The sequence below is a fragment of the Anas platyrhynchos genome, chromosome 1 (assembly GCF_047663525.1).
Source record: "Anas platyrhynchos isolate ZD024472 breed Pekin duck chromosome 1, IASCAAS_PekinDuck_T2T, whole genome shotgun sequence".
NCBI classification, from domain to species: Eukaryota; Metazoa; Chordata; class Aves; order Anseriformes; family Anatidae; genus Anas; species Anas platyrhynchos.
This window is the reverse complement of record NC_092587.1, coordinates 87,797,787-87,819,387: the sequence shown is the minus strand read 5'-3', so window position 1 is coordinate 87,819,387 and position 21,601 is coordinate 87,797,787. Positions and strand designations below refer to the sequence as shown.

At 54.0% G+C, this 21,601-nt stretch overlaps 1 protein-coding gene across 7 annotated transcripts in view; it reads left to right on the top strand.

Annotated features, from left to right (window-relative positions):
- BOC (BOC cell adhesion associated, oncogene regulated) overlaps positions 1–21,601 on the top strand; it is a 41,091-nt gene that overhangs the window by 6,995 nt on the left and 12,495 nt on the right. For all 7 annotated transcript variants that reach the window (XM_072044360.1, XM_072044358.1, XM_072044346.1 and 4 more), the window contains 4 exons: positions 17,109–17,282; positions 17,602–17,880; positions 20,710–20,856; positions 21,378–21,521. In XM_072044360.1, coding sequence (XP_071900461.1) covers positions 17,109–17,282; positions 17,602–17,880; positions 20,710–20,856; positions 21,378–21,521 — 744 coding nt within the window. The remainder of the gene's footprint in view (positions 1–17,108; positions 17,283–17,601; positions 17,881–20,709; positions 20,857–21,377; positions 21,522–21,601) is intronic.

The following is a 21,601-nucleotide window of genomic DNA, read 5'->3' as shown; positions in this document are numbered from 1 at the left end:
GGGGACTTCCTTACCCCTCAGCTGGCCAAGCTGGACATCTGGCATGTAGCTCTTGGGCACCTCTGGAGCCTGATGCTTGTGGGGTGAGTCAGGGCTGTGAGAAGACAGAGAACAGAGGGCTCCTAAGAGAGGCATGGAAGCTGCTCTGGATGTGTCCATCATCACCAGGGACACATCCAAAGCTGGAGATGGCCTGAAGAAGAGAGATTTTTGCTTCAGAGGAGGCAAGGAGTAGATCTTGTTGTGTGCCAACTTGTGCCTGAACACTTGACCTAATGGTGTAGAGGAAGAGTGTGAGACAGCGCAAGGGTGACTTGCTTTGGAGGACCTTGCCCCTCTTGCACCACCTGAGCAGTGGTGAACATTGCATGAGTAGCTTAGTGCCTTGGCACCCAAGCTCCAGGTCCTGTCAGAGACTTCTTCCCAGCTAGCAGAGAGGAAGAAGGTCTCAGGTTGATGGTCAGCCACGCTCGGTGACCGTGCAGCCCATGGGCTCCAAAAACACACAGCACAAGTTGTGGGACCCTGCTGATTGCCTCATGGAGTCTGCTGGCTTTTGTGCAAGCAAGGGTCAACTATTTGTGTTAACACACCAAGTTAGGCAGGAACATACGTGCTGTATGTACAGTGGTAGGGTTTTCCTCATGATTGCCTGGCTGCAGATTTGGGGTGGAGGGAGAAGGAGCACAAAGTGGACAATGTCAAGAGCAAAGTGGCAAGTCTGTGTTTATCATTGATGCCTGACCACCTCGCCTGCTCTCTGCCCTATAATCTGCCTCCCCTGGGACAGCTTTGGACACTCCTACCATCCGAGCCACTTCAAAGAACCACCTTCCCAAAAATTTCCCAAACGAGTGACCAAGCAAACAAGCACGGATTTCAGCAGCCACAAAAATCTGAGCGTAACCCAGTTTGTGCGTAGCCAAAGCATTGAAGATAAGTAGAGGTTTCTTAACACTGGCTCCCTGGGCGAAGGCCTGAGGAAGGCCTGCCACGCCACCACTGTATTCCAAAACCTCAATTATTATTTGTATTGTAGTAGTGTCTACAAGGTTTAACTGAGACGGGGACCCAGCCACGTTAGACACTGTTGAAACAGCAAGACAAAAGCAGGACCAGAGATGAAAACAAAGCATGAAGAAGGACTTGTGTGCCTTGGGGTCGCTCAGCACGTTGGGGTTGGAGCTTACTATGGACACTGTGTTGCCTGATACCCAGCCCCATGCTCTATCCTCCACCTTGCCCTGCTCTTCAGAAGAGCATCACTGGGGATATTTTGCATCAAAGTTCTCCAGCTGAGAGTTGTCCATAGCAGAGTTTCATCTTCATTAGCCCTTGCATCAGTCAACGAAGGATGGTGGCTCCAGTGAGTGGTTGTCCACCTGGGGCCCCTGGCACTGCACGTATTGTTGGTAGTGTCTTGCCCCTGCAGGACTTGGTGGCTGAGGAGAAGGGAATGACTTCAATTCTCTCCTGTCAGCTGGTTTTTGGTTGTGGTGTGGTGCTTTGAAAGATAGCTGGGAGAGCGGGGAGCCAGCGTAATGAAAGTGCGTGCTGCGAGCAAAACGATCTCGCTGCATAAATACCGCGTGCCTTCTTTCTCCAGGGGTCTGGGACCGTGCTCCTCCTGCTCTGGAGGCACTTAATTTTAGCACACGAGCCAAGGATGAGCTCTAGCAGACACTGCCAAGGCCAAGCCCACATGCTGCAGCCCAGATGCAAGAGGACGCGTTGCTTGCTGCTCTGCAGTCAGCACATAAATACCGTGTGTTGCAGGGAGGTGCAGGAGGAGGGATGAGGAATGAAAGAGCTGCTCTTCCTGAGAGCTCCCGACCACGTTGAATATTGGGCTGGGGACATGCTGGGTGCCTGGATGCCCAGCTCCTGCTTGGTGCAGGTAGCCCGGGATGCTGTGGGGTGGGGAAGATAACAAAAAAAAAAAAAAAAAAAAGGGTTGTGCCACCCATCTCTCCTCATGCTTAGTGAAAATAACATCTCCCTTCTTCCCAGCATAGACATCCCTCTCAGTTCTGCTTTCTTCTTGGACTTGGCCATGGGGAATGATACTGGGATTACAGCGGGTCCTGCGAACGCATGCCCGTTCCCCAAGCACGTGCTGCCTCCTAAAGGATGTGGGGGCTGCTGCTGGGCCCTCACGCCTCCCTCCTTCCCAATTTCCTGGCTTCAATTCACCCTCTTCTGCCTGAGGTCCCTGTGCCGGGGCCGAGCAAGGCTTGTTGGGCCGTATCCCGAGCGCCCCTGTCCTTACTTGTTCTGGGGAGGGCTGATAAGGCACCGCTGGCGGTGCCTCCGCGCTGCTGGAGCGCGACCCGGGGCGAGCGCAGGGCTCTGGCGTGTCGGAGCGGGTTTGGGGAGCCCTTGCCCAGGCAGGCAAGGCTGCAGCCTCCCCGGAGGCCGCTCTTGGAGACAGACCAGCCTCCCTGGAAAGGGGAGCCATGGCTCTGCTTCCCTCCTTCCCCTCATTACCCGCAGATCGGGGCCCAGGGGTCCAGAGGCAAATTTATCAGCATTTCAGATCTCCCAATGCTGGGCCTGGAGGTGTTTGTGTGGGCCTGGAGGTATTTGTGTGGACCCAGCTCCCTTCAGGTGGCCGGAGGAGAGGCTCAGCAAGGCTGGCAGACACGGCGTGTGGCAGGCCAGGAGGCCTCAGCAGGACATCTTTGAGCCACAGCAAGGCAGCCTTGGCTGGGAGCCCGCAGCCTGGAGCCTCCAGGGCTTTCTGCTGAAGCAGTCGATAAGTAAAAGCTGCTGGTAGATAAGGGATAGGAAGGCAGATCCTAAAATAGAGAGCGTTGGAAAGTCACGCCTGGGGTGGCCTTCGAGGGATCGCCTCCACCACAGACTCCTCGCGTGCTGTTCCTGAAGGTCTCCTTAACTACTGGGGCCCTTATTGGGGGCTGTAAAAAAAATAAAAATAAAAAAAAAATCGTTTTCCATGTAACACTTCTGTAGTCAATAGAGAAAGCTGGCAGAGGTTTCTCTGTGGCTTTTATAGCAGGGGCTCCCAGGGGCTTTGCTGAGGTACAGAGCCCCAGAGGCTGCGAGGGGTCTGTTCCCCTCTTGCACGAGGGAGGACGCCCCTACCAGATGTTTGTTATCGGCAGGGCAGGGGGGGCTGGAAAACAGACAGACTTCAGCTGGCGAGAAGAACAGAGGGAAATTATCATCGTTTCCCTATTAGGCTTGTAGAGGGAGTTCTGGAAGCTGCTTTTTGTCCCGTTGTTACACTTTATGTTTAGATAGCTTATCTCTTTCATGAGAGACTTAAATCCTGAAGCGTGTTGTAGATGTAACTACCTGAGAGTGGTTTGCTTTATCCATCCCAGAACAGGGCATGGCAGATGCCCAACAGGACTTGAAATCATGGAGCAGCATCTCCGCAAAACCGAGGAGTACTTTTCATCCTAAAACAGTTTATGGAATTTTGCAAGTTAACAAATGATCACTGTTTTCCATACTGATACATCTGAGATTGGATTTCCCTTGTATGGATGAGTTTTCCCAGTTGCTAAAGAGTGAGGAAAAAGTCTTTCTTCCTTCCCACTTCTCACATTGCCTGTGTGGTCTGTAGCAAGTGACGGTATATAGTGTACTTTGGAGGGGATGGTGTTGGGGTAGGTACTGAGCTGGTCTACAGATGACTTTGCACGGAACAGTGAAAGTTTTTTCTAGGGGTATTTGGTGCTATGGGACAGTCACAGACTTCCCTTCTCAAAGAAGGCGTTGACAGGCTCTGTAAGCAATTAGAGAGGCATTCTTTGAGGCAGAGGATGTCTTTTTATTGCAGTTCTGTAGAGTACCTAATGCTGTTGTCTTAAAAGAACCTCTGTAAGATCAGAGACTCGAATGTTCCCTATTTTCCTTTACTGGACAGGTAACGTGAGGATCTTTGGAAGACCCAAAGAGTTTTGTTTCTTTTTCCCTAATAGACAACTGAGCAAATACCAGAGGCCGCATCTTTCAAGAATTTCTTGTGCTCATCGGCGTACATTAAGAAATGGATGCTAGATTCCTGTCTGCTCTGCATCTCCCATTGCCAGCCCCCCAGGGCCTGGTGGCTGGTTATGGTGTGTCACTGCTTCTGCCCAGTCTCCTCCCTGGGTACAGTCCTCTCCAAAAGTGACTAAGCACATAAAGCAAGGATTGGGTTGTTGGTTTTTTGGTCTATTTTTTTTTTCTTCCCCTATTCCAGCACAGACATTGACCACAGTCATGCATTTGTTTTTTCTCTCTTACTTCCAAATGCAGTCACATAACAATAGTTTGGAAAAAAAAAAATATTGGAAGCAATTTGGTCGTGGATTTGTTTCCTTTTTTGGGCTAGGAGAAGTGGCTGAGCGTTGGGGTGAGGAGGCCTGGAGCTCCGAGCCATCTTTTTCAGGGTTTAATGGGCTCCATCCTGCTCAAACGAGAAGCGCTGTGGAAAGCCATCCTTTTGGGGGCAAGCACTTCCATTGCTCTGTGTGCAGGGCCTCGGGCTGGGGGCCTTTTTTTCCTCAGATGGCTCCAAGACATGATTTCCTATTTACGTAACAGCCAAGTCTTGCACAGACGCTGCTGAACAGGCTTTGTCTGGCGGACAGGGGAAGGGCTGGGGGAGAAATGCTGCTTCCCCTGTCAGACTTCTTCTCAAGTGGGTGGCTGTTTGCTTTCCTTAGCAGATCGCTAATAGAAGGTGGTGGGTGTTGTTGTAATCCTTACTATTTTACGTAGGATGTCACGACAGGTGGTGGTTTTGAATATTTTTTTTTACAGCTGTAGAAACAGAATACTCGCTAAAACAAGTTGACAAGGATGGAGGAGTGAGAGCTGATGAGGGATGGGATGATCTGGTATGAGGAAGACAGGTCAGGGTGCTGGGCAGTACCCTCACAAGGAATGGGAGAAGTGTTTTGCAGACAGGACTGGGGGATATCTTTGGGTCCTGAGAGAAGGCACCACCTTTTGCAAGACAAATAGAAGGCCATCAGGTGGGACAAGAACGAGACCGGCACGCTGGTCAGAAGGGTGCTTGGCTGTTAAAATCCCAAACAATGCAGGCAATGAAATCCTGAAATTTTATCCATGGTTCAGTGGATTTGGTCCTTATGGGAGGGAAAGCGTCAGCAAGCGGAGCTTACACATACCAGAGAGAGAATGCCACTTGCAAAAGGCTAGAGCTGTAGGTGAAGTTCTCGGATCACAGGAAGTTTCCTTAAAGTATTTATTTATTTATGGCTTTGCTGAAAAAAAAAATAAAAATTTGCAACCAGCTGTGTTTAAAAATATACCAGTAACGAGATACTTAAAGAAAAGGAGTCAATCTCTTCCCCTCCTGACGTGTTGACCACGGCAGGGCCCGGCAGCCTCCAGCACCAGCCTGGGGCTCTGGGGGATCGCCCTCTGGCCCTGTTCCAGGGGCAGCCAGGGCTGGCTTTGCCCGGGCTGCTGAGGAGCCTTGAACTGTCTCTGACAGCCCCAGTGGGGAAATGTGGGAATGAGGAGGAGGAGGGGAAGCCGAGGGCTTTTGTACTGAGGGAACAAAAAACATCCTCCGCGCGTCCCCGGCTTCAGGATCTGCAGGCTGTCCAAACTGGCTTGCGTTTTCTGTGGTGATTTTTTTCCCCCTCTCCTTAAATGCTTCTTTAACTGATGTGATTGTTGTGTTTTTGGCTGGAGGGTGTCTGTTTGGGAGCCTGAAGCCGTCTGGGGCTCATCTTTTGGCCCATCCAGCTGACCTACAAAGTACACACAACCCTCTTCCTCTAGGACTCCCGGTGGCTTTGCCGAGGCCAGGCCTTCGTGTTTGGCGCTGAAGGCAGAGGGGCCACCAAACGGGCCAGCTGGCTGGGCTGCGTCCTCCAACCTTCTTCCCATGAGGGCTTGGGGGGTGGTTTGGCCTTGTGGCAAAACCTTTTGGGGGTAAAATATTCAGATTGTGGTCCAGGGACCAGCACAAGGTAGGAGCGTGTGGTCTCCACCAGCCCTGGGTGCCCCTTTCTACCATCCAGGAGAGCTGCAGCTTATGGGAGAGGTGAAAAATGTATCCAGCGGTAGGCAGGAAAACATTTTGAGGAAGAAGGTGCTTCTTCTGGTGACGGTCTGGACAGGCAAAGCAAGTTAGTTTTGGGCCTAGGTGGAGGGTTGTGTGGAGAAGTCTTGTCTCCTCTGGGCCCATTGGTTTTGGCCCCAAGATGACACGACATATCACAAGGGAAAAACCTCTCCCCTCTGTTTCCTTTCTCCACCACTGGTAGCTAATCAAGATTCAATTTTAATGACTTCCCTCTACTCTCTCTGCTTCCTCTCCCCCTGCCCCACACATGCCTTTTTTTATATTATTTTTTAATGCATTTCTTTTTGGCAGGAGTTAAAACGCGAGAAGCATTTGGACCAAGATGAAACCAGTCGAGGAACATGTTGGGCAGTGCAATGCTTTGTTCTGAGTTCAGGGGGAGAAGAGGGGGAAGTGAGGGGAGGGAGGGATGTCATTTCCCAGATGGGGACCCTGCCAAAGATGTTCTTGCTTTGGAAAGCAAAGAGCGGTTTTGAGGCTATACCAGCTTTAACCCTTCGTCATTCCACTTCTGTCACGCAGGGAAGCTCCAAAGTTGTAGTCCTAAAATGTTGGCCGCTTTTTTGCTGTATAGCCCAGGTGACCTGAACAGTCCCAAGCCAAAGTTTGCTGTTGTGACTGAGGACTGGTGGCAGCCCCAGGTTCTTGCTGCTGGAAAACGGAGTGGATGAGAAATCTGCGTCTGTTTATCAGCAAGGGTCCAGAAATGGTGTGGTTGCTGTTCAGAGAACAAAATCAGCTTTCTCCCCATGGGGAGTCGGGACCGCTGTGCCGTTTCCTGCCCTGCCAGAAGCACCTGGTGGGATTTGGGATGCTGCTGAACTCTGCTTCAGCTGTTCCCATCAGGGGGCCTCATGACGTGCAAGACGCTTTGGAAACACCTTGTCCTTCAGCGCCTGGGGCCAGAGGAGCCCTGCCAGGGGGGCATCGGAGGGCATGGCAGGGTGCGAAGCCTACACAGGTACATTCTGCTGTACTGGCAACTGCCTTGGGCCACAAATACCACACAGTTCGTGGGCTGCTGATTTAATTGCCCCAGGGATGTTGCCCAGTAGCTGAGGGTAAGAATACAGGGAAGGGAAAGTTAAAGCCACAGGATCTTTTCATTAAGATGTTTTCTTGCAGCACTTGTGTCAGGTCTCCAGAGGAGGTCATGCCCCTCCTGATTAAAAAACCCTAGGGCTCAATCTGTGGTGTTGGGCAGTTTGATGGTGTGGAGACCTGGACCAATGGCATGAACACCCTCATGATACGAAATGCATAAACGTCCCGTAGTATACACCCAGGCAGAGAGTTTGTGGCTGCTAAACCTGAAATATCTTTCTTCATGGGGACCAGCAGTCTCTCTAGCCCTCCAATCTCTCATAACCCCCTTTCATCCAGATAGGGAGAAAATAACTTTCCTAATCCCCCCACAAACCTCTTGAACATAGCCACGACCTTCATCTCCAAAGAAGGTGTCAGTAACTTTGGTCTGGAGACCATAAGCTTCCTCTCCCCAACAGCTGTGGCAGCAACGTGTGAATTTTTGGTCTCTTGCATGTAGCTCAGATGGTCCCAGATGTGCCACGGGGTGGCTACAGCAGCAAGGCTGTGGGCGCAGTGGTCACCAGGAGCAACGTGCCCAGTGCTGGCCTTGAAACATGCCTTGTGTCCTGCGTGCTTCTTTCTAGGCTGCCAAGAGGGGCCTGATCTGTAGCTAATGAGTATCTGTGATATTGGGTTTCACCTGTCGGGATGGGGTGGAACCATGGATAGGGAGCACTGACCGACGGGCAGGCTTTTGAGTGAGTGGGAAGCAAAGTTTCCCTCCTGTGCTCCACTGCACGACTAAAAGACATTTCCTTTGCCTCCTCAGTCTGCTCTGCCCGCACCTATCTGGCTCTCTGACAGTATTTTGAAGGCGTGACTTGCTTCTCGTTCTGCTGCCGTAGTGGTGGTCTTCCTCTTGTAGCTCAGCCCCCTGGCTCCACGATGGGCTCGGGTGGGCTGCGACAGCCGACCACGGGGCGCTGGCACATGGTGGCACGTTGACTCGGCTGCTTCTCCTTCCTTCCCTGTTTGCTTAGTTCTTGGCAGCCGGCTGTTTGAATGTTTGTAGCTCAATGTTGTTTGAACGCTGCAGTGTTTGCTTGACAAACACTTTCCCCGGAGTCTGTGATTACGGAAAGTTTAGTCTGACGAGGCCCGCTGAATTATCCTGTTCTCTGTTGTCAATAATCTCTTGGATGTTGTCTCCCTTAACCGCAATATTTTGTGTGTGGTGCAAATTCTTTTCTTTCCCCTTGTTGTAATCAGCCTGCCCCTCCCTGCTTGGTTCAGCTGATGAAGCTGTAACCCTAGGATGCTGACATCTGTACTTTGCTAATCCAGAAATCCTGGGGCTACCAGGAAGCAGGATAAATAATAAGACCGCATACCTGTCTGGCACCTGAGAATCCCAAGCTGTCTGACGCACGTACTGCTTGCACCGCCTGGGGTTTGCCATTCCTGTTTCCTCAGCCCGGGAAGCTGAGGCACAAGGTAGGGCTGTGTTTTGTCCAAAAGATGAAGTGAAATGTGGAGTCATAACTTCTGTGACCGAGTTGCTGTCCCTCTTTGTCTTCCAAAATGTGAACCCTCAAAAGAAAGCGATTGGAGTGGGCTGCGCGGTTTCAAGCAAGGCTTTATTTGCAGTGATCCACAGCCGTTTTGGCACCCCAAAAATCCAATCAGAGAACAAAAAAGCAATCGTGGGATTTCTCCAGGGTAAGCTGTGTTCCCTGGCTGCGGCCAGACGTCCCTAACGTGGCTCGCAGGAGGGGGGATGTCAAAGCACCGTGTCTTGTGGTCAGCTCGGTGGTTTGGAGTGATGCTGAGGGACAGGCGCTCGCGGTGGTTCTGGGGAGGGGAAAGATCTCACTGTGCTTCAGGGGAGGTAATGAGACCCCTGGAAATCTGCCTGCAGGGGGCCGAGTGGCCAGGCTGGGCCGCTGCTGGTTTCCTTACCACCTCCAAGCCATGGGCCTGCCAAAATAACCAGGGCTGGCTTACAGCTTTGGGTGGAAACCACAGGCAAACCACGTCGAATCGCTGGACTCTACCCCAAACCAGGCAATGTGCAAGGGCTCCTGTTTAGTGTCGCTCAGAGATAGAGAGAGACGGAGGAAAGCTGGGGCGGCTCCGGCGTTGACATGAGGCCGTAGGTAGCCTGCAAATGCCGTTCCCACGGCTGGATCGTACCGGTGAGAGCCAAATAATGCCCCAGCAGACATCCCCTGGGAGCTGGGGTGTAAGAGGAGGAATATTTTGTCTGCAGCCCTTTCAGAAAGGGACAGTTGGGGGGTGGGGGGAAGGAAAAAAAAAAAAAAAAAAAAAAAAAGGCTGGCGAGATGAGGATTAGGGTGAATGCGTGCCCTCGAGGCACGTAATCTCCACTGAGGCTTTGGGGAAGTTGGGTCAGTGATCCCAGCACCGGGGGCTGACCCCCTGCAGCAGGGATAGGAAACCCTCGGGCTGAGCAAGCCCCAGGGGGTAAAAGCGTATTTGTTTTTCTTGTGCTGCATCAAAAATATACATGGCAGGGAGGCAAGCGTGTGCAAAAACATGCTAGGGAAGGGGGGGATGAGCACGGTGCCGAATAGCTCAGAAAATGTAAAAGAGCTGCATCCACGCAGAGCACGAGAGCGGCACCCTCACGTACATGCCCGGGTTTTTAATGCGTCGCACTCTTCCCTTGGTGCTGGGGCACCCCCAGCTCTTTTCACTCTGCCCTTTCCTCCTCTTCCCCCTTCTCCCATGTGCTTTTATTCCTCCTGCGAGCAGAGCAGCGTGCGCCAAATCCAACTTCACAGCTGGCTCGGCTCCACGTGTTTGTTTTCTGTGCCTGCGCGGCGCTTGCCAGCGCCGCTTGCGCCCTTGCTCCGAGGTGGAGGCGGGGGGGGGAGAGAGCAGGGGCGGTGGGGAGGGAAACAGGAGCAGGCTGCTGCTTTCCAAACCCTTATTTGTTTAAAGCTTAAGCCTGTTTGAGAGCGCCTTTTTGGAGTGAGGGGTAAGTGGCAGGGGCGGGATGCGGGGGAATGGAGAAAGTAAACTGTGTGTCAAGGAAAGCAAACTTTGCAGCTGGAATTGCTGCTGGTGCTCATTGTGTGAAGGGGCCGGGGAGGTGCCTCCGGCTCCGGGGACGTGCCGGCCCTCTCGGCACGGACACGAGCGTGAAAGGATGAGGATGGAGAGCAGGGAGCTGGCGAGGGACCGGCACCATGCCACAGCGCTGGTGGCTGGCACGTGGGTGCTGCTGCCCAGCAAGCGCTGGTGGTGGGTCCGCATCGAGCACGGCAGCGTTTGGAGAAGTGTTCATTACTGGGATGATAAATGGGGCAGAAGGGTGCACAGAAATTACCTTAAACAACAAAAAAAAAAGCATCGGGATGCAGGGCAGTGTGACAGCTGGGTGCTGAGCCCGTGCCCCACCTAGGTGCTGGGCACCAGCCGGGGGGTTTTCTGTGGGTGCTCATCAATGTCCCTTTATTTTGCTGCCCTCAAGCTTCCTCTTGTGTTTTTTGGAGCAGTGACATGTTTTCCTGGGGAAATCAGTCCCAGCAGAGAGTCCTAGAGGCTTTTGACCTGCTCCCATAATCAAAATGATTATTGCTGGTGAGAAGCATTTGAGTGACAGCAATGGAGAGGAAAAACTCCCATTCATTCCCAACCTCTAAAAAAAAAAAAAAAAAAAAAAGGTAAAACCCCTCTTAAATACGATCTTCAAAGGCCAGGAAAAATGGACTTGTGCTCTTTTGCATCCCAGCAACAAGTCGTTGCTGAAAGGAGTGCAAACGAGAAGGCAGTTTTTCTTTATGGTGGTGATGGGGATGCCTCTAAAGCCAGCCATCTGGGGATTAAACTTTGTATTGACGTTACTGGCGAGCACTTTGTCCTGTCTCTTTTGTATGCTCTTCTGGATTTTGATGTCAACTGTGTTAAACTAGCCTTGCACTTGTTAATGCAATTTCTGGGCCTGCTCCCATTGAAGTCGTGGCAAAGATCACGCCGAGTTTGGAGGCAGCAGGATCAAGTCCTCTGCTATGATCATCTCAGTGCGCTGTTTTAGCAGGTATTTCTGACGTGTATTTCATATAGGCTTGGTTGGTTTTTTTTTTGACTGTTAATGCTGCAACTGTTGTAGGTGCCCTCACTGCCAAATACACCCAGGACAAAGGCTCAAAAGCTAGGAAAGTAGCCAAGGCTTCTCTCTGCCCCATCAGGAAACTTTCCCCATTGCCACTGCCCCCCAAGGAAAGCTTAACAGTTTGTCGCTGGCACTTTCTATGGGCTTTTCTGGTTTGGGGTGGGTTGTTTGTTTGTTTGCTTTTTCACTCTGTTATTGTTCCTAATTTGACACGGTGAAGATTTTTCTATTGTTCGTAGACAAAGAATTTTTATTTAAAAAAAAAAAAAAAAGGAGCTTGGAGGTAGGTTCGTGCTTAAGCATGTAAAGAAGAGGGCTGCTCTCAGCAAGAGTGGTTTGCTCTCTGTGATGAAGATCCCACAATTAAGCGAAGCGTAGGTGAGCCCTTGACTTCCTTGTCGCTGTTTAATTGTCCTGATTCGAGCTTTCTGCCACCTCTGTTCCCCGCTTTCCTTTGGTGTCTCACAGGGCTCTCCCCCCGCGTTATTTTCCCTGCTTCTCGCCGGGCCTGTCTCCTCGCTGACCTCTCCCTAACCCAAGAGGCAATTAAAGCCTCAACCTCAAGACTTCGAGTCTTGTTTTTTTGTTTGGAGAGGATGAGAAAGGAAAAACAAAAGCGGTGGTGCCTTGACTCGTGTAAACTAGCCACAGGCACATCTGTGGCGGCGCGATGACGGCTCCCGGCGGGAGCTGCCCGGCCCTCCCGGCGCTCTGCTCCCCGTGGCTGTTGGCGGAGGGGGGGGGACGACAGCGACCTGATGTCCCACTCATGTCTGGGGGAAATTTGGGCTCCGTGGCAGGCAGGTTGTGCATCCTTCCCACCTTGAGGTTGGTACTGAGTGGCTAGGGCTTGGTGGAAATGGCTCGTGGGGGTGCTTTGCAGCCCTGAAGCCCTCCTGATGTGTTAGGAGGTCTGTGGGGTGATACCAGCAGCTCTGCAGAGCTGTGTAATGCTGGCCGGCCTCTTAGGGCACGCCAAAGCAGAGGCAAGTGCTTCATGCTTCGCCCTGCCTCTCCAAGTAGGAAAAGATGTGGATGGATAAGTTTTTTGTTACCCCTTGCATCAAACATCCTAAGGCGAGTAGCGCTCCTAGCCTGTGGTTTGAAGTCTCTAGGGCGTGGGGTGGTTTTTGCTCTGCTTTGTGCAGCATCTGTCTGCAGCTGTGCCTGCATTGACAGTGGGCTCTGGCTTGAATTGCGACGTGAATGATAAAATGAGTGTCATTTGCACAAGGCTGGGATGCTGGGGTTGACCAACAAGCATGCAGTGCAGTACATTCCCAGGCTGGCAGGACGAGTGGTGGTTTTCACAGCACACCTGGGGCAGCGGGTGACCCCGTTCCTGCTCCATCCTCAGCCACAGAGCTGCAATGCTGTCCTGCTGCACAGCCCCACATCAGCCGGCCTTCCCTGCTGCTCCAGGAGCTGAATTAACACCACGATAGCTCCTCAGGTTGGACCCAAAACAGGACCAAGCCTCAACCCCAAAGTGGGGCTAAGGCTTTTAGCTGGAGGCGCACCCCGTGGCAGCCCCAGCGAGCGCTCTGGGCGCACCGTAGCGGGTTGGAGAAGGAGCCAGCGAGCTGCTGGGCTTGTTGCAGCAACAACATCTGTTTCCTGGGTGCACTTTGTCTCTGAAGAGCCCGCTCAGCACGCTCCATCTGCGCCCTTCTTGTTTTTTGTTTTTTTTTTTTCTTGTGCCGCGCTTCGAAGCGCCGGCCAGGACGGGGGTCTCTGGGGGGCTCCGGGGCGTTGGGAGAGCCCAGCCGGGCAGCCCCCATCCTCACCCCCCTGTCCCCATCCCCGGCCATCCCTTCTGGGAGCCCCCAGCCTCTCCAGATTAGAGCTCTCCAGGGACTGGGGGGGGGCTTTTGAAAGGAAGAAAGGGAAAAAGGGGGGTGTGGGGTGGGGAGGGGAGGGAGGAAAAGGGAGAAGGAGGGGGGGGGAGGAAAAAAGAAAGAGGGGGAGCAGAAGAATGAAAACAGACCCAAGGGGCAATAGTCCCTCGAGCCATTTCACTGCATTACAATGAATATGGACTCTATTAAGCTCCGTTCTGCCTGTTAGTGTTTCCCAGGGCAACACAGCTCCCATATGGCAAGCATGCAGCAGATTAGGATGGGCCTCCGGGCTTCATTGAGGGCCCGGGGCTTGACTGGCAGTTGAACCCCATTCCTCCCCCCCCCCTCCTCCTCCTCACACTTGACACTGCCTGTGTTTATCTAAAGGGGAAAAAAAAAAGGGGGCCGGGGTGGGAGAAGGGGGCATTTGGGGGGTTATTGTCCCGGGCAATGGGAGAGGGCAGGGAATAGGGGTGGGAGGGGGTCGGGGGTGGGGAGGAGGGGGGGGGGGTGCAGCCCCTCATACATATGCAGGAGGGGCCGTGAATGGGCAGAGGAGAAATAAAGCAGATGGAATTCGTGTTAAAGAACAGCCACAATCGCCCTCGGAAAACCAGCAGAGAAAAGCGGGCGGCCTTCAAGGAGCGCGGGGAGCAGCGTTTATCCAATTAGCAGGGTTGTCAGATTGAATTTACTCAGGACGGAGCCTTGGGAGGGGGGGGGACGAGGGAAATTAAGTGCCGAGGGCATGGTGGGGGGGGTGCCTTGGCTTGGCTTGGCTGCCTTGCTGTGGTAGTTTCGTCTTTTCAAGGGCCTGAGGTGGTTTTGGGGCTCTTCGCGCCCTGCTGCTGCTTCCAGGCCCTGCGATGCCACCGGGGGCTGGTGTGGGAAGGGGCTGCCCGTGGGGCTTCGTCCTGAGGAGATTTAAGGAGAAAGTCCCAGATCGATCACAGCGTGTTGCGTTTGGTGGACGTGAGCAGCTCTGCTCAACAAGTAGGAGCTGTTTTACTTGCCAGTTTGTTTTGTGTCCTTCAGGCAGGTGTCTATCGCCACCGAATTGCTCGGGACTGGCCTGGGGGAAATCTGTGGTGATTTTTTTTTTTTAGGGCCAGCTGGCGCCCAGGTGTGGTCTGCAGTTAGCAGGCCAGCTCGCTGGTTTGCAGGGTGGTGGTGCCGTGCCAGCTTTGGCTCTGGGTGTTTTCCTTCCCCTAGCTGTGAGCACAAAGTTATCCCACAGAACTGCTGACCCGCGCGGGTGTCTCACCTTGTGTGGTGGCTTTTCTCAGAGGGGACAGCAGCGATTTGGGGTCCAGGAACCATTTGCCTTATGGGGTGGACATCCCAGGTGGAAAGCTTTTGGTTTCCAGCCCTGCCATTGCTTCATGACAGGGCCTTACACCAGGTGGGCTTCTCAGCAGGCCCTCACATTACCTCAGCTGTGAAGGGGATGGGTGCTGCGGCTCTTCCTTCTTCATCTTCCTTATCAGTGCCTTAAGCTCTGATAACCACAAACCACCCAGCCCTCTCTTGTATTAGAAACTAAAGATTACAGGCAACATTGGCATGATGCAAAAAATGCTTCTTGTGAGGAGCTTGAATCCCAAAGCAGAGATCTGGGGGTGCCCCTGCCCAACCTGCTGGTACCTGGCCTCAGCCCCTTCCCCTTCACCCCATCTGTCCCCACCTGCAGGCTGGCTGTGTCCCCGTCCCCCCACCCTCAGGTTTTGTCCTTTTCCCTGTCTGCCCACGCTGCTGGGGACAGGACAGGGGCTGGTTTCTATTTGGGCCCCTTGTAAATCACAGGCGGCGTGGCTGTAACGAGGGCTGCCCGGCCGGCCCTCGTTAAGCAGGAGGGGGCTCGGGGCTGTGGGCAGCGTTTCCTCAGTAAAACCTTCAGCTTCTAATCACCCAACACCTCTCACCCAACGCCTTTAATTCGGGCCCCTTTTCCCCTTCCAGCCTTCGCCTCCCTTCCCTCTCACGGCCTCCCCTCGCCGTCCCCGTCCCGCTCCTCTCCCTCATTGAGGAGGGCTTCGGCGTGGGGCAGGGGGCTTTGGGGTGGGGCGGGAAGCGGAGCCGACAGGTTTTACACCCCCCTGCCGTCCCCCCCATCCGACGAAGCCCTCGTTAATTCGGTTCTCCTAATGGCCCCTCCTTTGATTTAGTGGGCTGGCTGAGGGGAGCTTCGAGCCTTCGCTCCCCTGACAGGAAATTGTTATTTCAACCTGACAGGAAAGAATTAAAAATAAATAAGTAAATAACTCCCCCCCAACACCAGCCCCTTTTTGGAGCTCTTCCCATCCCTTTAACTCCTTCTTTTCCTCCAGCAGAGGCTGGTGGCCACAGAAGTGCCAGCAGCCGGGGATGTTGCACCCGGGGCCGCCGGGCGGATCGAAAGCCGCCCGATTAATAAAGTTCCTCGCTCTGCACCACTGCAGGCTGCTTAAGGGCAGCGCTTTCAAAAGGGGTCAGCTCCCATTTAGGCGTCGAAATAAGTTGGTTGCCTATTCAGGAGAGCTCAGCATGTCAAGCACTGAATGCTTTTGAAAATCTGGCTTCAATTGTGGAAGCTGAGAATTTCGAAATCTGGCCCCAGATCCTAATAGTCCTTTTTGGAGTTGATGTTTTCATTCATTTTCCTCATTATTTTTTATGCCGGCCATTTACTTTTTGTCCTTCGCTCAGCTGTGAAAGAAATGGCCACATGTCCCCATTTGGAGCTCATATTCTGCCTGGAGGTTTGGGGAGGCACTGTACACTTGTTGCAGCACACCTCTCCTTGCTCTCCGCTTGGTGCTGGTCCATCCGCCAAATTTTGGCCTCACCACCCCCCACCTATTGCTCTTCTTCTCTCCACAGACCTGGGGACGGCCAGTTGGGTCCTTGCCTCCATGTGCCTGGGTGGTCTTTGCTCGTGAAGGGTCCATCGCGTGTCTGCGCCCTTGGCTCTGCCCTGCTGGCCAGAGGCGTTGCTGCAGGGAGGTCTGGTTGGGAACCTCTTCGCCGCCCCCCTCCTCCTGCATGGGCTCGGAGGAGTCCAACCCTTTTCCGTCCAACATTTTCCCATCCTGCTGCCAAACCCATCCAGAGAGGGCGAGTGAGTCAGCTTTGCTCCGTGGGCTTCTTCCAGCACCGAGGAGCAAGGCTCGAGTCCTACCCCAAAATGATTCTTCTGCTTTGGTGGAAGACTGGCCGTCCCCGGTGTGCCTCCTGGTGTGAGGTAGAAACCCAAATTTGAAGCCTAACCCAATGCAAAGTCTTTTTTAGGTTAAAGTGGCACATCGGTGGTGTCAATGGAGGTACTGCTCTGCTAGGGGACCTTGGGCACTTCTACTGCCGTGGTCAGTGGTGGCTGAGGCACAAGGGAGGATGCTTTGGTAGCTGCCTTTGGTGGAGAAATGAACTGGAGTGACTCAGATGTTCTCCACGCCGATAGCTGGAGGATCTCCAGCCACAGTCTGCGCTGGTTAGCGGGCAAAATGCCTCAAAGCCAAATCCTTGAGGCTCTTCCCTCCTCGGGGGAGGAGAGCGGTGCTGGGAAGGCTGAGGCACGTGGGAGGGAGGTTTCCGTGTTATCGCTTTGGCGCTGGTGGTTACCCACAGAGGATTTCCACATGTCAAGGAGCTGTGGGCTGCAGCAGCGTGGCTTCAGCTGCCCTTTCTGGGAGCCTGCAGGGTCTACAGCAGCTCCTAGGGACACAGCAAGCGTGAACTAATTTGCCCTGCCTCTCGGCAGAGCTTGTTATCTTGGGCTCTTTTTGACCGAGATGGGTATGGAAAGGAGGTGGTCAAACTGGTCCTTGCTTGAGCCGTGTAGATCTTTGGTCCCCCTTGCCAGCTTTGTTAGTGTTACTGTTGGTTCCTTGTGATGGGTGGCCTTGGGCTTCGCGTTTTTGGAATATTGTTGATGCTTTCAAACGTGAACCTGGTGGTTTGTCCAGACAGATAGTCAACTCAAAACGGGCTGTGTGTTTCAGGCTGAGTAGTTAATCTAAACTTTGCCATCTTTTTTTGTCACCCACAGGAAGCCGCTGCCGCACCTCCACCACATCCCTTGAAGCATCTTATGGGACCCTTCCCTGGGCGCCTCTGCCCCAGGAGACACCGCATGGGATGGCAATGACACGTGGAAAGAAGAGACCCATGTCCCCTGTCCCTTGCCTCCTCCTCGCAGCTGCTAGCTGCTTTGCCCAACTGAGTGAGTGTTTTGCTCTTTTATATTCTGTTTTATTTATGGTTTGTCTCAAGGCGAGCTGAGCTGCTGGGATCCCACTTCTTTCTGGCTTCAGGTGCTCCTCAAAGGGAGAAAGGGTGACAGGTGGGGCTGGACATCCCTGCCAAGGAGAAATGAGGCTGCTGTGTGTCTCCAAGTCCTAGTGGGGGAGGATGGGGAGCTGAGGGGAGGGTGAGGCATGTGTAGAAGCGATGGGGAATGCAAAATGCAGCAGCACTGCAGGTTTTTCCTTTTACCAAGACTCATGGGGCTTTCCTCCTGCTGTTTCTTTCTCTCCGTGCAGGTGAATCTCTGCAGGTCACCGTGCAGCCCGCCTCCATTGTCCAAAAATTCGGGGGCCCGGTCAGCCTGGGGTGTGTGGTGGACCCCCCCGGCGTGAACCTCACCTGGAGACTGAACGGGAAGGAGCTGGCCGGGTCGGACGAGGCGCTGGGTGTCCAGGTCGAGCGAGGGAAACTCGTCGTGGCAGCCCTCAACAACCACACCGTGGGGCGGTACCAGTGCATCGCTCGTGTGCCCGAGGGAGTCATCGCCAGCGTCCCTGCAGTGGTCACGCTAGCTAGTGAGTAGCTTCTGCCATCCCCTGCACTGCCCAGGCCTCTGCTCACCCATCCTGAGAGGTTTTCATAAGCTCCCTCGCTCGCTCTGGCAGAAAAGGAGGGCTCCTTGGACTTCTCAGGACACTTTGCCTTCACAGCAAGGGGGAGCGTGGGGCTAAGCCTTAAGAAAGCACCGAAGTGAAGATGTTTGTGCGGAGTGGGGGCTGGTTTGGCTTTAAAGCCAAGAGCGATTGGCTTGTCACTGATACATTAATCAGAAGTGAAATGTTTAGGCCAGGCTGGGTGGGAGGAGGAGGAGGAGGTGAGGGGGAGTTGCTGCGCTCCGAAGCGGGGCGGGAGGGGGCTGTCACGGGGCCGAACCCGTCGGGGGATTTGGCCCGAGCTCCGCGCTGAGATTAAGTTTCGGAGAAGGCATTCCAGAGCAGAAAGGGGGCTGTGTGCGCTGGTGGCCTGATAGAGGGGAGGAGAGAAGGGGAGAGGTGGATGGGGTTACCAAGGACATGGTTTGCATTTAGGAGAGCAGAGCACGGCAGTTTGAGGGTCTTCCTGGGTCTGGCATCAGCGGTGGGCAGGAGACAGGTCCTACAGCACCAGAAGGTCCCCGAGGTTGTGTGGCTGCCTCGGATGGGGAAGGCTTGGAAAGCTGTGAGTGAAGAGAGGGAAGGGGCAGCCCTGGAAAGAAATAGGGCTGAAGGTGTAGGAGGGGCTGGCATTGCCATTGGCACCTTGGGCTTCTCCCAGCGCACCGGCTTCAAAAAGTCTTGGGAGAAAACCCTCTGAAAGTCTTGGCCCCAGCCTAAAATTGCTTTTGGAGGTGGAGGAGAGAAACTGGAAGGTGAACGAAAAAAAGCAGGAGGCAGAAAGGAGTGTTTTCCAGCTTATGATTTCAGTTGATTTTGGAAGCGGATCAGGGCTCGTTGGAAAAAGCGTCCTGCTAGGTTTCGAGGGGCGTAGGTAATATCTGGCCAACTTTGGGGCTCTTTCTCACCTCCTCCCTTGGAGGAAACCCCCTCGAGTGCCCCAGGTGCTGCATGCCCAGTCCCTCAGGGCCCCCTCGGCCTCACTGGCGACGGCCTCGGGGCCCTGGGGCAGAGGTGGCGTGAAGAGGGGAGAGAAGGAAAACAGAGGTGCTGCCTGCGGAGGCCAGGGGGAGCGGGGCTCAGGGATGCACCTGGGGCTCGTGAGCGAGCCAGAGGCTGTAGGGCAGCCCGGGTGTGCCCGCAAGGGCCGTGGAGAGGACTTTCACCTCGAGGGCCTGCTTTTTATTTCCTCAGGCTCCTTGTCCCGAGTTATTTATGGCCTCCCATTCATTTAATCCGCTCCGTCTCGCTGCTTGGCCCCCGGCCGCGGGCCGCAGCTGGTTTCGCTCCCCGCTGACAGCGGCGCAGGCAGCTTGCGGGGCTGACCCTCCTCGCGCCTCCGAGTGGGCAGATGGACGTGAGCAAGGGCCCTCTGCTCACGCTCCTTCATGCTCACAGACACCAAAATCAGAATAATCGTAAGCCCCGCTAGCCCCTTTGCAGCCAGGAGCAAGTTTCTCCCAGCCACCGGGGTGCGGCGGGGCCGTGGGGCTGCACAGAGGCCGTGTGCATGTGCAGCTCCCTGCCAGCGGTGCTGGGGCCGATGCCTTGGCTCCGAAAGCTTCGTTTGGCCGTGATGAACGCAGACCACCAAGGCGCACATTAATTTCCCCGATGCTCGTTTATATTTTGGCGATGGGAGAAGCATGTGCGATGCGGGCAGGCGGACGCTGGGTTCTCGCCCCTTCTCCACCTCCTTCCATTTCTGCGGCTCTCGTTCTTTTTTATTCCTTGATCGAGGATTAAAAAAAAAAAAAAAAAAAGTGAAGAGGGGAAAATGCCCAGCACCCTGCCCCTCCCCAGCGGGAACTTTCGTTGCTGGAGGAGTGCGGGGCGCCGCCAGCTTTTCACAAGTGAAGAGTTAACCTTCATCTGGCTTTAATACCCAGTGGAAACATGGCTCCCCTCCTCGGCCTGTCTTAAAGGATTAATGGCATTGCTGCAGCTCGCCCTTATTCCTTCTTTTTGGTATTATTATTTTATTATTATTATTATTTTTTTTTTAATTGAACGGTGCCAAGAAATTCCAGGAGTATGAAAGCATGTTCGCTGCAAATCATTTTTATGACATTGCAAAACCTCCCCTCCCCTGCTCGGCCTCCTCCCCTCCCCTCGGACCCGGGCACGGGAACACTCGCTCCCCCAGCAGCCGCCCGGCAGCCCCTCCGCGCCGCCTTCGGGGAGGCTTTCTCGCCGCCCTGCCAAGAGGGCTGGTTTTTATTTAAACCCCATCAAGGATCTTGCTTTAATCAGAAAGTCTGCTTGAGAAATTTCATGTCACTTTTCCATGACTGTGGGTGGGAGAAGCTCGGAGCCAGCCTTGTCTCTTGCTCTTGGAGCGCTGCTATGTTTCCCAGAGAACAAAAACACATTTTTTTGCCGGCTCAGCTGCCAAGGGAAGGCTGCGTGGAGCCCGCCCTCCACGAGCCGTCGTGCCCCCCAGCTCTCCAAACTGCCCACGGGCACTTGGATGGGTTCAGAGGGGACGGCCGAGCGCAGGGCGGGTGTCCTCGTCCTGGTGTAGCAGCTGCTGCCTGCCTTGGCAGGGGCAGGTGCCCCCTATTTGCACTTTCTGGCTCCCTGTTTCCATAATTCTTTTGTACAAAGGGTGCCCTGAGCAGAGAGGCCGGCTGCTGGAGCTCTGGATGAGCACAGGGCAGCTCTGGCTGCAAGAGCTGCTTGCTGGGAACAGCTCCTGTCCTCTGCCAGCACCAGGCAAGCAGCCCTGTCCTTGCTTTGTTCCCCGTGCAGATCTCAAGGACTTCAAGTTTGACGGCCAGCACGTGATTGAGGTGGACGAGGGCAACACGGCCGTCATCGCCTGCGACCTGCCCGAGAGCCACCCCAAGGCCCAGGTGCGCTACAGCGTGAAGCACGAGTGGCTGGAGGCCTCCCGAGGTGAGCACCAAGGGGTCTGTCCCCCCGTGTCCCCCCACAGCCTCAATTTTACCTTTCCCTGCCAGCAGCAGCACTGTCTGCCTCCCTCTTGTCCCTTTTTGGCCAGTTTGAGGACAGGCTCTTTTAGGGTGTAACACCAGCTTGTGGAAGGGGGAAGGAAGCAGAATTAGGCGATGCGCCATGGTGCTCTTCATTGGGCATCCCTGTACGTCCGTGCAGTGTTCCTCTAGCTCAGCCCCTGGATAAAGATGTTTCTGGACATGGGGAATTTTAAAAAACTCGAGTCTCAATTCAACAGCTTCACTCCATCTGCTACAGGCACTTGTGGTGAGCTGGCTTCACCCGAGGCGCTCTTCCTTCCACAATTGCATCACTGCTCCTCCTGATGTTTGAATGAAAAGGGGACATTTCAGCATTCTCCTGCTGTTTTTTTCCCTTCCCACTTGCCCACCTTTTCTACAGGGCACAGTGTTTCTTCCAGGACACACACCTTATGACCGTCTCCTCTTCTCTCCCTGCAGACAATTACCTTATCATGCCATCCGGGAACCTGCAGATTGTCAACGCCAGCCAGGAGGATGAGGGGACCTACAAATGTGCTGCCTACAACCCCGTGACGCAGGAGGTGAAAACCTCCGTGTCCAGCGAGAGGCTCCGCGTGAGACGTAAGCCGCTCTCCTTTCTTTGCATGTCTGAGCCATTCTGGCCCTGGGTGCACATACAAAGTACGAACAAAGTATGTTCC